We start from the raw sequence: 16,561 nt of genomic DNA on the forward strand, positions 1-16,561 counted from the left end.
AGCGAGGTCGAAGCCGAACAAAAGGGCAGGGAGCGCCGGAAGTATACCGGCAGTCAGCTTCTGGCTCAGAGTCAAGTAACAGCTGCTCAGACAGCTCGGAAGAGCCGACCGAGCCCGGCTGGGACTCGGAAACCAAGAGAGCAGAATTAATGCAGTTTCGAGCGAAACCGAATAAAGCTTTAAACAATATCGGGAAACAATTGCAACACAAACTCACCGATTGGGGAAAAATAAAAGCAGCCTGTGGGGACCAGGCACCGGCAGCCTCCATGCACACTTTCCCGGGGGGGGTTGCCAGAGCGCGGGGGAACCAACAAAGGGCATATACCCCCGTTAACCCAAAAGAAGCCAAAACGATTTCAGAAATAGGGATCAACTCAGCTGTAGTACCCACTCTTGAGGACGACCTTTCTAGCAATAATGATCTGCTCACTTTTGATATTACGCAAATAAGCCGCATGCTTTTTGATGGGGCGGGTCGGACTGTATTTAAGCAGGAATGGCAGGATGACCGCGTTAGCCCAGGCTTCCGGGGAAGGGCAGCAACTCAGTGAGCTGTCCCCAGCCGGCACAGCTTTCCCTGGCAGCACCCTCACTCCAAGCATCCCGGCCTTGGGGAAACGGGACATCCTTTCCATGCTCGGATTTCGGATTACAAATTTATCATGAGGACCACTGCTGTACACCCTCCGCTGCCAATCAAATTGACTTGGAAATCATCAGACCCTGTATGGGTTGAGCAGTGGCCCCTGACAGAGCCTCGAATGGCAGCCTTGCTGGAACTGGTCGACCGCGAACTGCAAAAGGGTCACATAGAACCCTCCACCAGCCCATGGAACACCCCTGTATTCGTGATCCCCAAAAGGTCCGGAGAAGGCTATCGTCTCGTCCACGACCTGAGAGAAGTGAACAAGACAATCCGACCCATGGGTCCAGTCAAGACACTGCTACCCACGAACTCAGCCATCGCCGCAGGGCAGCCGTGCGCAGTACTGGATATCAAGGACAATTTCTTTTCAATACCCCTGCACCCTGAGGACAGAGAACGATTCACCTTTTCCGTGGCGTTTCGGAACGGCGAGCGGCCCAACCTTCGCTTCCAATGGAGAGTACTTCCACAAGGCCTGGTCGACAGCCCGACCATATGCCAAATCACCGTGGACAAAGCACTAATGCCAGTCCGACACTCCTATCCCACCGCAACCATCATCCAGTACATGGACGACATCCTGGTCGCAGCACCATCGACAAGCCAAGTAGATCATCTGGTGTCCACAATCACAGAGACCCTTCAGGCCAATGGCTTCGAGATCGCGAGCGCAAAGATCAAGAGAGGACCCTGTGTGACCTTCCTGGGAGAAGGAATTACAAGCTCCTACGTGACACCCCCCGAGATGAAGGTCAACCAAGACATCGAGATCCTCCACGACATGCAACGCCTGGTGGGATCACTGCAGTGGCTTCGCAACATTGTCCTGATTCCTCCCGAGGTCATGGACCCTTTGTACGACCTCCTGAAAGGAAAGAACCCCTGGGAACCCAAGGAGCTGACACCGCAAGCAACGAGCTCCCTCGACTTCATGGAAAACCAGATGTCCACTGGCACACTTGCCAGGTGGAACCCAGCCATGCCACTGGACCTGTACGTCCACTTTACACCGAAGGGGGGAGTGGGAGCACTGGCCCAAGGACCTTCTGAAAAGGCCCGACCGATCCAATGGGTGGTCCTCGGAAGACCCGCTCGCGCATTTTCCCCAGGAATCGAATGCATCGCCAGCCTCATCATGAAAGGCAGGAGACTTGCCTTGAAACACCTAGGGACTGAGCCGACAAGCATCCACCTTCCGTTTCGCAAGCAGCCGACCACGGAGTCAGCCACAATATCGGAGTACCTGGCCCTTGCTCTCTCCGGCTTCGGAGGAGAAATCTCCTACTCCTCCAGACCACCCTGGACTCAGCTGCTGACCGTAGTTGACATGGACATGCCACCGAAGGTCAAGGACAGACCGCAGTCGGGACCAACGGTCTTCACAGATGCTTCCTCCACGACTTCAACTGCAGCAGCAGTGTGGCAGGCAGGACAGCAATGGCACTGCGTCAAAGCGTGTGACCCCTGTCAGTGCACTGTCAGTGCAACAACTGGAGGCAGCAGCAGTGGTTTTGGACTCTTCCAAGACGAACACCTCAACATCGTAACGGACTCTATATTCATGGCAAGGCTCTGCCTAGCCATGGCAGGACCAGGAGCGTCAACATCAGCAGCAGCCCTAATGCTGGAAGAAGCACTCTGCTCGCGACAGGGCACCGTGTCAGTCATTCACATCAACAGCCATGACCCAGTCAAAGGTTACTTCCAGATCGGCAACGACAAAGCGGACGCCACAGCAAAAGGCGTTTGGACCTTGCAAAGAGCTCGTCAACTGCACGAGTCGCTCCACATCGGAGCCAAAGCACTGGCAAAGAGATGCGAAATCTCGACGGCAGACGCAAAACATGTGGTAGCCACCTGCCCTTATTGCCAGAAGTCACCCCTTTGGACCTATGGGGTCAACCCGAGAGGTCTCAAGCCCTCAGAAATCTGGCAGTCGGACTTCACCTGGTGTGAACTGCTGAAGTCCCGAGCATGGCTTGCAGTGACAGTGGACACTTATAGCGGAACGATCATAGCCACACAGCACCCCAAAACTAACTCCAAAGCCACAGTTCAGCACTGGCTGACAGCCATGGCTTGGCTTGGTATCCCCAAGCAGATCAAAACGGACAATGGCTCCAATTTCACCTCCAAACCAGTACAGGAATTCGCCTCGAAATGGGGCATCACATTAGTGCAAGGCATCCCATATAACAGTACCGGGCAGGCCATAGTTGAGAGAGCAAACCAGACCCTGAAAACCAAGATAGAAGTGTTGGCAAAAGCAGAGGGCTTTGCCAATGCCATTCCCCCAGGAGATCAGGCACGTATGCTGGCAACCGCTCTGCTGGCACTGAATCAATTCCCTAGGGGAGATGAAATAAACAGTCCCATCCAAAAACACTGGGCCACTCGAATGCTAGAAGAGGGCCCACAGGTGGTAATTAGAAACGAGCTAGGCGAGTGGGAACGGGGTTGGAGGCTGATGCTCACGGGGCGAGGGTACGCAGCTGTCAAAAAGGACGGCAAAATCAGGTAGTGTCCACTTAAGTCGATTAAACCGGACCTTCATAGCGAGCAGAATGAAACTGACGAGAATTGCGAGTCTTTGTTTACAGGACCTGCTCGTGGGACGTCCTCGTGACGCGTACATCCCAGTTTCAGACGAAAGCGACAGACCACCAAGCCATCAGGCAGCGCCCGAGAGACCCGCACGGGTGAGACCCAAGCACCAAGGGTGTCTCTGTGTGATTTTGCTGTTGGGGCTTGTCGCCAAAGGGCAAGCCAGCCCAGATCACTACCCCCATCGGCCCTTCAGGTGGGTCATGCGACACCTTAGTAGTGGCAAAGTACTCAGAGAAATCACCACACCGAACACCCCATCCTTCGTGCTCCGCATCACCGACCTGTTTCCAGGACAGCCAAGGGTAAACCCTTATTCCCCACACGTCACACACTCGTACCTATCCTACTGGTGCCCAGCTTCAAACCCTGGGAAAAGCTACTGCAATCACCCAGGGTGGGGATATTGTGGGCACTGGGGCTGCGAAACCATAGTTACAGATGCCAGACCGTCGGGGCCTGGGTGGGATCCACAAGAGCCAGACAAATTCTTACAGTTCACCTGGGCACCCATCGGCTGCAAAACACCCTTCTTCTCTCACGAAAACTTCCATCGAAACCAACATAAAATCCCTAGATTTTGGGCATGCACTGATTACAACATGACGGTCTTGCAGCCAGAACACCCTGGCTGGGCCACAGGCAAGACGTGGACAGTAGTCCTTCAAGGGTCAAAAGAGAGGGTGAACGTGCCAATTATCAGGCTCCAACCGTCGGCACCCGAGCGGTCGGACCCAACAAAGCGATTAAAAGCATGCCGAAAGAGAGAAACATAACCTACCCCAAAACCTTACCCACAGGGGTCAGCAATGTCCCTACCGGTCAAGCGGAAACCTTTCAGATGAGCCGCCTAACCGAGTCAGACTCAGACCCAATCCTTCGTATGTTAGAAGCTACCTTTGTATCCCTGAACGAATTCAACCCTAACCTAACCGAATCCTGCTGGCTTTGTTACGATGTCAAACCCCCCTTTTATGAAGGAGTCACTCTAAACACTCCCTTCAGTTACTCCACAGCCAATGCCCCTCACCAGTGCAGATGGGATACCCCTCGCAAAGGAATCACCCTGAGTCAAGTCACAGGCCAGGGCAGATGCTTTGGCAATGCAACCCTAGCTAGGCGGAAAGGCAACGTCTGCACCAAAATTGTCAAGCCTAACAGGAAAAACAATAAGTGGGCAGTCCCATCCGCATCTGGGATGTGGGTTTGCCAGCGATCCGGAGTGAGTCCTTGTGTGTTCCTTCCCAAACTCAATGACTCTAACGACTTCTGTGTCCAAGTTCTGATTGTTCCTAGGGTCCTGTACCACTCAGATGAAGAAATGTACCATCTTTTTGAGGAACCCAGCCAGCTCCACAAAAGAGAAATAATGACAGGTATAACTACCGCAATGCTGCTCGGCCTGGGAGCAGCCGGAATGGCCACGGGTGTCTCAGCCCTAGCGACCCAGCACCAAGGACTGTCACAGCTGCTGGCAATGATTGATGAGGACCTGCAAAGGATCAAGAAATCCATCTCTTTTCTAGAGAAGTCGGTCTCCTCACTTTCAGAAGTGGTCTTGCAGAACAGACGAGGCTTGGACCTCCTGTTCATGCAGCAAGGGGGCCTGTGTGCCGCCTTGAAAGAGGAGTGTTGTTTCTATGCAGACCACACGAGAGTCGTGAGAGACTCCATGGCAGAACTCCGGAACCGACTGGCTCAGAGACAGAAAGACAGGGAAGCCCAACAGGGCTGGTACGAATCCTAGTTCAATCAATCACCTTGGCTAACCACTCTGATTTCTGCCCTGATAGGTCCATTGGCGATGCTGTTTCTAACAGTTACCTTCAGACCATGCCTGCTGAACAAGCTGGTCTCGTTCGTTCAGAGCCGCCTGGAACGGACCAACATCCTGTTTGTAGGCCGACGACAGTTGTTGTGAATTCAACCAAGGAACACTGCCAGTCACAAGATTTTCCGAACTTGTCTGGCAAAAGCTTACTCAGGTTTCCCAAAACCCCTTTCCCTTGTCAAGTTACAACCTCATACCTCATTTTAGTACCTATGTATATGACTACCTCAATCATTTGTGAAAAAGGGGGGGAGATGTGGTAGATAGGGAAAAGGCGCTGCGGAAGATCACGCGATGTCACGGAAAGCCAGGACCCTTTGTTCCTCTAAGATAAGAGATTACCCTAGGAATGTGGCCCCACTAACAGTAGGAATGTTGCCCCACTAACAGTAATGCCAGTAACTTTCCACTCCTTACCCAGTACTTTTCCATTCCCTACTAACCATAGATAAGAAGGAAAAACCCCCTTTTGACGTAGAGACCCCTTAGACTATAAGACCCCACGAGAAGAAGTAATAAACGCCTTTTGACCGTCCATCACATTGTCTGCGTGTGTCATTGGCCCGAACAGCCCTGGAGAGTGGGCCGTTGTGCTGTACCTCAGAACCAGGTCACCTGCCTTGCTCCAGAAGGCAACAACCTGGTAATATTGGGATTCATATTCCAATAACTGGCAGCATAGAGGAAAACCAATTTGGGCTGCTGATGAGTGGAAAGGCATTACTACCTGGGTAGGGAAGCTGCCTGTGAAGGTCCGCCATGTGGATGCTCATGTTCCCAAGAGTAGAGCTAATGAGGAGCACCAAAACAATGAGCAAGTAGACCAGGCCGCAAAGATAGAGGTGTCAAAGATAGACTTGAGTTGTAACACAAGGGAGAGTTATTCCTAGCTCGATGGGCCCATGATGCCTCAGGCCATCAGGGCAGGGATGCCACCTATAAGTGGGCACGAGGCCGAGGGGTGGATTTAACCATGGACAGTATTTCTCAGGTTATCCATGACTGTGAGACAAGTGCTGCCATCAAGCAGGCCAAGCGAATGAAGCCCCTCTGGTGTGGTGGGCGGTGGTCCAAGTACAAGTATGGAGAGGCCTGGCAGATTGACTACATCACACTGCCCCAGACATGCCAGGGCAAGCGCTACATGCTGACCATGGTGGAAGCCACCACTGGAAGCCACCTGGAAACCCACCCTGTGTCTCATGCTACAGCCCGGAACACCATCCTGGGCCTTGAAAAGCAAGTTCTGTGGAGACATGGCACCCCTGAGAGGATTAAGTCAGACAACGGGACTCATTTCAAGAACAGCCTTATCAACACCTGCACTAGGGAACATGGCATTGTGTGGGTGTACCATATCCCCTACCATGCACCAGCTGCAGGAAAAGTAGAGAGGTACAAAGGGCTGTTAAAAACCACATTGAAAGCTTTGGGTGGGGGATCTTTCAAAAACTGGGAGCAGCATCTGGCAAAAGCCACCTGGTTATTTAACACCCGAGGCTCTACTAACCGAGTGGGCCCTGCCCAATCTGAGCCTTTGCAGAGAGTAGATGGAGACAAAGTCCCAGTGGTACATGTCAGAGGTTTATTAGGGAAGACAGTTTGGATTAATCCTGCCTCGAATACAGACAAACCCATTTGTGGGGTTGTTTTTGCTCAGGGACCAGGTTGCACATGGTGCAAAAAAGATGGAACAACAGGATGCGTACCTCAGGGAGATCTGATTGTTGGATAAAACCTGTGTAAATATCACTGTTTGCTGAATGTTATTACCATTGTCTGTGTATAGCTGTATAATGGATGTATCATATATGTACTTGTAGAGTTAGAATTTATATTAGTTTTAGTAGTAAGCAGACGATATGGGGATAAGGGGTGGAATGTCCTGGGTTGACTATATGATGCTTTTATCCCCAATCGTCTCATTCTGTTTATGTTGAATAATAAGTTTTGTACCTTTAAGAGTGTTCCAGAGAGTGAAGGCGGGGAGAAAAGAAGCGCGCAGTTTGTTTTCAGACACTGCACTCACTCCTCCACATTCCTGCTCCTGACTGTGTTGTCTGTGGATGAACAGACAGCGGGACAGAGCTCTTCTTTTGCTTTTTAGTTAGTGTTAGCCAGCTGAGGCAAAGAAGTTCCCTGGACTGTTTTTTTCCCTTTTCTTTGGACCCCTTGAAACTGCTCTGGACTGAACACCCAGGAGAGCACCGGCAGCTGCGGCCCACCGGGCCAGGCCTGGCCTGCGACAATTCCAGCACCGGAGAGACTGATCAAAGACTGAGTGAGCTGCAACCCGAGGACGGGGTTTTCTCAGTTTGTCATCTCGTTTAGAGTGGCAAGGGGTCTCATTGTTTGATATTGTTTTGGTTTTATTGTTTAATAAACAGTTTTTTTCCACCTTTCTCCAAGGAGGCATTTTTTTCCTCCCGGACCAGTTGTGGGGAGGGGCCAATTGGATCTGCTTTTCCCAGCGGAGCTCCTTTGGGGGATTCTTCCCCAAATTTGCTCTAAACCTGGACACCCAGAAACAGGGGGAGTCTGAGGAACTGGTCTGCATCAAGAACATCCCATTGGCTCAGTCCACAAAAACATCTTCCCCTGCTAAGGGCCGTCTGCACTCAGGTGCCTCCACCCGCTCCCTCACCAGCTTCCCCTCCCAGGAGACCCTTGCAAAGCTGGAAGCCTCCTCCCCAGAGAAGAGCCCTGGCCATTCAGTACTGCTGGGCCTCCCTGGGTACCGACCAGTCACGCGTAGCTCCCTGCGCTTGCAGCGGACCAGCAGCTCCAGCCTCGGTGTGTATGGGCGGGGAAGGCACTGGGACTGCTGGCTGTGGGGTTCTGCCCTGCCTTGGCGGAGTCAGGTCTTACCTGGAAGCCCCCTGACCCTTCCTTGCTTTGGATTTAGGCCAGAGCACCATGAAGCTGGGCATGTGCCAGGATGAGCCGGAGCAGCTGGATGACTGGAACCACATTGCAGAGCTGCAGCAGCAGAACCAGGCCCGCCCTCCCCACCTGAAAACCAGCTACCCCCTGTAATGGGTTAAAACTTTAAGTTTGTTCATCAAAGCTGACAAAGTTGCACCACCTCAATTTTTTTGCTTAAGTAAATTTCCAGACTTAAAAGGATAAGGAAGGTGAAACCAAAGACAATGGGTTTCACAAACATTTGCTTATCTGTTTAGTAAACTGTTAATATGGGTGGGGGGTTTGCTATGATTGATAGCACAGTATCAGCTCATCCGCTCAGTAAACCTAAGATTCCAGGAACTCAGCAGATTGAGCCTAAAATTCCAGGAATCAGACAAAGGAAAATACCAATCTTCATCTTTAGACCTCCGGGGGGTGGACTATGACCACCTAGACGCAAAAGAAGAATATGCAGAGTACTACACATCAACACGGAAGCAGGACTGTGTAAGAACTCCACGAAATATCAGAAGAGTGCGGCAGTGGTAGAGTGGGGACTCTCCTGTCACCCAGTGCGCCCAGGGCGCTGACTTTGCCTATTATCGCTTGCTGTATCAATTAATAAATTTCATTTTATTTGGACTTATTAGTCAGTGATTAATTCCCCACCACAACTAACCTATAACCCTAGAGAGCATGGTAAGGGCCGGGAGGGGGAGGTCAGGCAGCCCTTTGTCCAGAACTGGGGTTTGGGAGGGGGTCTGGGAACGGACAGTGCCCCTCAGCAACATCCCCACATCCTCTCCCCAGCCCTCCACCTCCTTGGGAACCATCACGGATGAGGATGTGAAGATGGGGGACCCAGAAGAGACGCTGCAGCGTGGCAGAAGGCAGTCCTCCCAGCCCGTGGCCACCAGCAGCCAGGCCGGCAGCATCACCACCCGGCAGCGGAGGAAGCGCCTCTCGGAGGAGACCCACCAGGGCCCCGACACCCCCCCGGTGAGCTCAGCCCAGTCCCCCAGCACAGCACCCTACTGGGAACAAGGAGCTCATCACAGCTCCCACTGGGAACAAGATGGGTTCCAGGGTTTGAGGGAGCTGCTGTGGCCCCCATTCGCCCCCATTCGTGGTGCTCCCAGTGCTGGCAAGGAGGCCATTCCAGAGGCGAAGGGCTGAGCCTTCTGCCTTCCCTGGGCACAGCTACCCTCAATCACATCCCCTCACTGTGTCTCCTCAGTTCCCTCATTGCTGCCAGCCCCACAGCAGGCTGACCCCCAGATGGCAGTACTGCCTGGTGTCTCCCTGCAGTTGCCGGCATGCTGCTCTGTGGAAGGGGCTAACAGCAGGCCTGTTAGCTAAAGGAGCAAGAAGAAGCCGAGAAGTACAACGAAGCTGATAAGGAGCTCTCTCCAAGGCTGTAACCAAGTAGACCAAGAGAAGAAAGATAAGAGAACCTTGCGGCTAGACGAAGTATTTTTAGAAAGTTAGTTGAAGTCACTATAACTTCTCACTAATAGTATTATGTTGACTTATTGTGGCCAATAGTTAGGGTAGAAGCAGCATAAACAACTGGAAAGTGTATAAATTCAGCCATGTTCAATAATAAAGAGTTGCCAACTGAGACTGCTTGTGGTCTCTGCTTTTTGTCGTGACCGCCTCGACAGCGACACTGCTCCATCCCTGCCACACCAAAGGGCAATGCCAAAGCTGGCAAATGGGGCAGGGCACCCAGGCATCAGGGGACAAGCAAGGCCAGGCCACAGTAGGTTCTTCTCCACACTGGGAGGTGTGTGGGGAGCAGATTCAGCAGGAAGTGGCCTGTGGAAAGGGAAGGTGATATGGTTGTCACAGGCCCCCTAGTGTTGGGACGATGTGGGGTTTGGACTGACACCCTCCCTGATGGTTCTCATGGCAGCCTGGGAATACACTGTGATGCCCCTCCAGTGCCAGGGCACCAGCAGGAGTGATGTGTCCCAGCTACAGAACTGCCACCACTATGCCCATTTACTGCCCACAGAGGACACCCCTGCCAAGCAGCCACCTGAGCAGATGGGGCAGACACCGTCTCCCCATCACTGCTGGCCTGTCCTCTGTCATTTCTCCTGACTTGTCTCTCTTGGGAACCACAGGCTTGGGCTGTTCCTTTCCCCCTGGGCATCCCTGAGGTGGCAGCTGGAGCCCTGCACAGGGGTAACATGCTGGAGGTACCCTATGCCACATCCTGCCAGCCCAAAAGAGTGAAGGGCTGTGCCCAGAACTGTCTGGGAAAGGCTGAGAGCAGTAAATAGCCAGGTGAGGGCAGGAGAAGACAGTGACCCAGGGGATTACCTGCCAACAGGACAGTGAGCACAGTGCCTGTCCAGCTGCCTGCAGGTACTCAAGGGAGCAGCAGGCACATCCAGTGCAGAGCCTGGGGAAAAGCAGGAATGACAGAGGCAGAGGGCAGTTTGGGTTGGAGGAGATTTTAAAGCTCATCTTGTCCTAAGCCCTCCCCATACCATAGGCAGGGACACCTTCCACTAGACCAGGTAGCTCCAAGCCCTATCCAACCCGGCCTTGGAACACTTCCAGGGATGGGACAGCCACAGCTGCTCTGAACAACCTGTGCAGGTGTCTTACCACCCTCACAGGGAAGAATTTCTTTGTAATATCCCATATAACCCTATCTTCTGTCAATTTGAAGCCACTACCCCTTGTCTTGTCCTCCCAGGCTATTGTCCCTCTCCAGTTCTTTTGGAGCCGCTTTAGGCAGTGGAAGGGGCTTCCAGTTCTCAGAACCTTCTCATCTCCAGGCTGAACAGCCCTGGATGTCCCAGCCTGTCTCCACAGTAGAGGGGCTCCAGCAGTGAAGAGCATCTTCACAGACTCCTCTGTGTCAGAACTCAGTACATCCCTCTGGGTGTCCAGAGTTACCGAGGACCCCGCCAGGGGGCTTGGAGACCTTGGCATGCTGCCCAGAACAGCTGGGGATTTGATTTTGACCCTGTGCATCATATGTCACTGGCATTGTGATGTCTCCCCAATCTTGTAATAAGTCTCTTTCTTTTCCTAGTTCTTTTCTAATATCTGTCCAATCCGTTGTTCAACTTCGTCTTCTTCTGGAACCTGCATCTCCATGGGTATCTGCATGTACAGTGGAGTTGTAGAAGTCATTGGTGTCTCTGGAATCCTCATTTTGTTGAGGTCTTTGGCCTTGCTCCTAAATCCGGAACAGGAATCTGAAATTCTCGTGCTTGTGTTCCCATGGCCGTGCTTAAATATTGTAGAAGGTATTTGGCTTCCTGCCTGAAGAACTGGCTGCTGCTGCTGCTGAAAACATCCCTGCCGGGACACCCTCTGAGGCAGCAATGCCTATTGTATCATCCTGTTGTTGTGCCTCATCAGAAGTGTCTTGAGCTTCATGAGATTCAGAAGCTGATGAATACTCCACTTGCTGTGTTGTACTTGTCTTTGATTTAGATTTCCTTTTCTACGTAGTTGGAAAAAAGTGTTCAATGTTGCAGTCCCGCCACCAGACGGCGCTGTGGCTTGGTCGGGCAGGCCTGGCATGTCCTGCAATGTGGTGACCGCAGCACAAGGTGGCGCTGTCGCCCGCCTGGCTGATCGTGATGGCGGCGCGACCGCGATCGGCTCCTGTTCGGCTGACTGCAGCGTTCGCGATTTTGAGTGAGACCGAGACTGTGCGATTTTTGACTGAGCCAGCAGTTGAGACTGGATACGTGTGTGTCTCCCCGGGACTGGAGAGGTCGGGATCGAAGGGACTGGGACTGGAGGGACGGGAACCGGAGAGGGGGCGGAGCCCCGGGATGTGACCGAGCCCCGAGCACGCCCCTTCCCTGCCCGTGCCGTCACAGGGGAGCGGACCCGCCCCCGACCGCGCTCAGCCGCTCGGGAACGCCTCCTGCCTCCCCTGGACTGACGTCACTGTCTCCTTCCCGTTCCGCCTCCGATGTTTCCCCCCCCCGGTTTGATCCGTTCCTGAATCCCCTCCTCTTCCCCCGGCACTGTATCCGCATCCCCACCGGCGCGCGCAATTCCCGCTGGGGTTCTGCCCGCGCTGCGATTCGGGCAGATCTCCGCGTCCCGAATCCGGGTACGGCGTCATCACCGCGCGCCTGCCTACGGGTGCCGGCTGGGACTGTGCAGCTGCCCCGCCGGGCTCGTCCCCGGACGCTGTCGCCGCGGTCTGAGAGCTGTCCCCGGGTGGCTGCGCCACATTTGCCTCGCGATTTCTGCCCCTCGCTCGCGTTTTTTTGCACCGCGCCCGTCGAAGCTGCCGCCGGCACCGCGCAAACCGCGTCAGCTCCCGAGTCTCCCACCGGGTCCTTCCCCCCTTCCCCCTCGCCGCTGTCCCCGCCGCCGCCTGAGGCCGCCGCCCGCGGGACCGCGCCCGCCGCCAGAGAGCTTTGCCCCCTCTGGTCCCACTTCGGCCCCCCGGCCCGACTGCTGTTTTCCCTCTCCTGTGTCCCTTTGGCTTCTGCGAATCGGGAGGACACGCCTCTAAAATGGCACAGTCCGATTCCTCGAATTCGCTTGGGGAAATTTCAGCCCTGAGCTCCCCCGGGAGTGAGAGGGTGTCTGAGTCGGAGCCCGAAAACCCTGAAGTATCTGGGGATTCTGGGCGTTTTGGAGGTCCCGTGGGCTTTCGGGGTGATGAGGGAATCGGAGGTGATGAAGTTCCCTCCTGCTCCCCTTCTGTGGGAGCTATTTCCCCTGGGACAATTGGAACAAGAGCCAACCTCCGCTTCTGCCTCTGCTCCCCTCCCTCTGCCCCTGTGGGAGTTTCAGGAACCTGCTGTTTGGCAATCTACCCACATCTTGCTGAGGTTGCTTCCAGCATCACCCATGCAGATGGTACAGATAATTACAGCATACCCATAGCAAAAGATCTCTAAGCTCTTTCTTTGAAATTTCCATCGGGTGTGCCTCTGCCATACCTTGTAAGGCTGACAAAGTCCTTAACTGTTCCTGGGAACATGTGCCCCCCCATGTTCTTAATTTTGACCTTCTTACCAAATCCGAGTTGTCGGGGCAGTCTGAAGGTCCAGCTGGAAATGCCAGCAGTTCACAGGAGAGAGGATCCAGGGCACCTTCTGGCTCCCTCCGGACTGTTCTGCTACGAGTCCCTTCGGCAGCAGCTCTCTGGATGGCCTTGAGAGTGGCTGCTGCTTCCCAGGCTGTTCTGGCTGCTTCCCAAGAGGTTTATCAGTGCCCCCTTGGAACGTGCCCAGCCAGGGATGCCAAATCTTGGGTTGCTGCTGGTAATTGCTGCCCCGAGATGCGTAGGATGTCTCTGCACAACTGAAGAACGAGTCTGGACTCTTCACTTTTCAGTCTTGAGGATGTTTATTATTTCTTATCTATAAAATTTTCTTTCTGCCTGGCAGAGATCCGCTCTGCAGGGCAGCCACGAGCGCTCTGACCGGCCCCGAGGCGGTGCTGTCCTTTTATACTACAAACTACGTATATCCTATTTACACTTAATTCCCAATACCTATCACCTATGTTGGACAGTGCACTTCTACTCTAGACCAATCCCAAAGTGCCAACATCCCAGCAGAAAATGGAGAACAAGAAGAAAAAGGAGGAAGGTCAGACACGCCCAGATTCCTCCATCTTGTCCCCATAACCCCTGTACCAAAAATCTACATTTTCACCCTGTGATCATTTTGTTATTACACTATTCAAACCTGTGTGACCTTCACGTTCTCATACAAAGTTGGCAACTTGCTCCAAGGGTCAAAATCAAATCCCCAGGTGTTCTGGGCAGCATGCCAAGGTCTCCGAGCCCCCCAGTGGGGTCCTCGGCAACTCTGGACACCCGGAGGGATCTACTGAGTTCTGACACCTCTGGATTCATTCCAGTTGCTCCACACTCTTCTGATGTTGGGGGTCCCAGAGCTGGAGTAGCTCTGCAGATGGGCTCTCACCTGAGCAGAGCAGAGGGGCAGAATTCCCCCCTTGCCCTGCTGCCCACAGTGGCTGGGAGCCAGCCCAGGACACAGCTGTGCAGATTCACTCACCTGGCACTGCAGGACCTCCCACATCCTTGGCCAGCAGCTCCAGGTGACGCCCCCCAGGGTGCTCGTGCCTGCTCTGGGCCTCAGGGCCTGGTTCTGGTTCTGTGTTGTCAACAGCTCCATCCAGGCAGAGTGGCTGAGGTGGGCTTGGCTCCAGGCAGCCCCATCCAGCTTCCACAGGCGGCTCCTCAGTTGCTTCTCCTCCCTGGATCTCCTGGGGATAGGGAGGGGCAGCCTTGCAGGAGAATGTCGCTATCGGACACAAAAGAACACAAGCACACACCGAACACACCGAGTTCCTGCAACAAGAGCCAAAGTTTTTTGGTGGGCACCCCCTTTTATAGGGGCTTCAGAACTCCTGCACTTGAACATTTGATTGGCTCGGGTCTCAACACCACCCAGCTCACTGGCCAGCTGATGTCTGCTTTCAAGACTGAATGGGACTGGCTGGGCTCCCCTGCTGGAGTTCAAATCCTACTTATCACTGTCTTACCCAGGGACTTGTTTACCTCTACTCTTTAATGTACCAGGCTGGTCAAGTTGGGGTCTGTTATGGCCAATTTTAACTGTGCAGCTCCAGACCAGCTGCAGCTGTCACAGCACGTGGTCCCTGTCTGCCCCATGGTTGGCTCTGAGCTCTGCTGTGGGGAAGAGCACTGGCCACTGGCCCAACAGCACTCCTGCCTCTGCTTGTTGCTCTGTTGCTGTGCCACCCAGGACATGTGGGGGATTATGGGCACAAGAGAGGGCAGGGAAGCAGAGCTGGTACAGCTTTCTTGAGCCCATAAACAATACTAACCCCTGGTCTACCTGTCCTCTTCCCTACCTGTCCTTCTACCCTCCTATCAGCCTCATCCTACTGGCAGCCCCATTCCATCACCATCCCCCCTAATCAGCTCCATCCCACGATCAGGCCCACAGCTCTTCTCCATGCCCTTTTCCTGTGGATCAATCCTTACCTTCCTAAAACATCTGAACTTTGCAGCGATTCTGGTCCAGCTTTGAGTCAGCTGGTGTCATCAGTAGGCACCAAGGTGTGACAGTGCTGGTCACAGGGCCACGAGGAGCATCCCACCTCAGCCTGCAGAAAGGCACAGCTGTAGTTCCCTGGGGAGCAGCGAGAAGGACAGGGGCAAGGGGGCTCAGAGCTGCTGACCCCACTGTGGGACGTGGCCCTGGCTCCTGCACGGGAGTGGGGAACAGGGAAGTGTCAACGTCAACACAGCCAATGGGACTGGCTCTCTGCAGTCACAGCCCCACACTCAGCTGCCTGCTGTGAGCCTTGGGGCAGCCAAGCCAGGGCTGGATGCTGTCCTCACTCAGCAGGTTCTCTGCCTTGGGGTACTTGGGGTCCTGCACACACACCAGGGACACAGCATCACGTACCAACCCCTCCCTAAACACCCTCCCTCCAGCTCTAGCTTGTTCTGGACATGGGGAGAAGCATGGAATTCTCTGGTAACCTACAGGAACAACATCCCATTTTGAGAGAGCAAGAATGATGTGAATCCTTGCCCTTCAGCTTAACAAGGTGAGGTAGTACTGCACCCTGTCATGGCCTGACCCACCTCTTCCAAGACCCCAGCAGCTCAGAGGGATCAGCCCCACACCCAGCCCCCCAGAGGGAGCCCCCAGGCACCTGGGAGGAGAAGGACACCACACAGCTGATTTTAACCGGAGCCTTTCTGGAGCCTTTGGAGACAGCACTGCCAAAGTGTAACTTCCCTTCGCATGCCTCCGGTGCCTGGTGGGGAGAGAGGAGAGTCTGACGAGCTTGGACATCTCCTGGCTTTGGTACCATCCAGCAGCTCACCAGTCCCACCCCACCGCCTCGGTGCCCCCCCAGAGCTGCCCCAGCACCCCTCAGGTTCCCGTCCCAGCAGTAACCCCCAAATCTGAGTCACAATCCCCCAGCTCAGCCCACAACGCCCCATTCTGCCACCCGGGTACCACCCACACGCCCCAGCCCTGTTCTCCAGGGCCCTCAAGTGCTCACCCGCAGCTCCACGGCCCGTGTTCCCAGACGCACGAACACCGCCTCAGCGCCATTCCGCTATCGCTGCAGCTCCCCAGTCGTTCTCCGCTTTCCCAGCCCTGTTAAAGCCCTGGCTGTGCCCCACAGCCTCTCCACGCCGTTACCCAACCCAGCTGGGGGACCCCAGAGGTCCCGACTCACCGCCCAGCCCCATCGGCGCCGATCTCGGCCGCCCAAGTGACGCGAGCCCCGATCCCCGCCGCTCCCGCCTCCCTTCAGCGCCTCTCCCCGCCGCGGGACCTAACGGGACACGCAGCCCGCGGGGGACACGCACACAGCCCGCGGGGGACGTTACACAGGCGGCGAGACACGACACGCAGCCCGCGTGCGGAGCTCAGGAGCTATCTGCGCCCTGTGCGGAACAGCGTGCGGCGGTGGCGGAGAGTGGCGAGCGTGGGCAGGGCAGCGGCAGCACTGCCGGCACGGCGGTGCGAGCCGCTTTGTGCTGCCGGTGCTGCCCACGGGGGCCACGCGTCCCACTGCGGGCCCACACCCCGGAGCCAGCGGCCGGCGGT

The 16,561-nt window shown here is 54.7% G+C and overlaps 1 protein-coding gene across 1 annotated transcript; it reads left to right on the top strand.

Moving 5' to 3' along the window:
• Nucleotides 1-1,394: 1,394 nt before the first annotated feature.
• On the top strand, nt 1,395-8,120 carry LOC134431578 (nuclear mitotic apparatus protein 1-like). Its single transcript, XM_063179590.1, has 3 exons — nt 1,395-1,442; nt 7,610-7,877; nt 7,990-8,120. The coding sequence occupies exons 1-3, from the start codon at nt 1,395-1,397 to the stop codon at nt 8,118-8,120; spliced, it is 447 nt and encodes a 148-aa protein (XP_063035660.1).
• The last annotated feature ends 8,441 nt before the right edge of the window (nt 8,121-16,561 follow it).

Source organism: Melospiza melodia, chromosome 2 (assembly GCF_035770615.1).
Source record: "Melospiza melodia melodia isolate bMelMel2 chromosome 2, bMelMel2.pri, whole genome shotgun sequence".
NCBI classification, from domain to species: Eukaryota; Metazoa; Chordata; class Aves; order Passeriformes; family Passerellidae; genus Melospiza; species Melospiza melodia.

Excerpts from the sequence above, each read along its gene's own strand:
- LOC134431578 (XM_063179590.1), top strand. The coding sequence starts at position 1,395 with ATGAAGGTCAACCAAGACATCGAGATCCTCCACGACATGCAACGCCTG. Across the intron at positions 1,443-7,609 it reads TCCACGACATGCAACGCCTG|AAACAGGGGGAGTCTGAGGA; the intron begins GTGGGATCACTG and ends CTGGACACCCAG. Across the intron at positions 7,878-7,989 it reads GACCAGCAGCTCCAGCCTCG|GCCAGAGCACCATGAAGCTG; the intron begins GTGTGTATGGGC and ends CTTTGGATTTAG.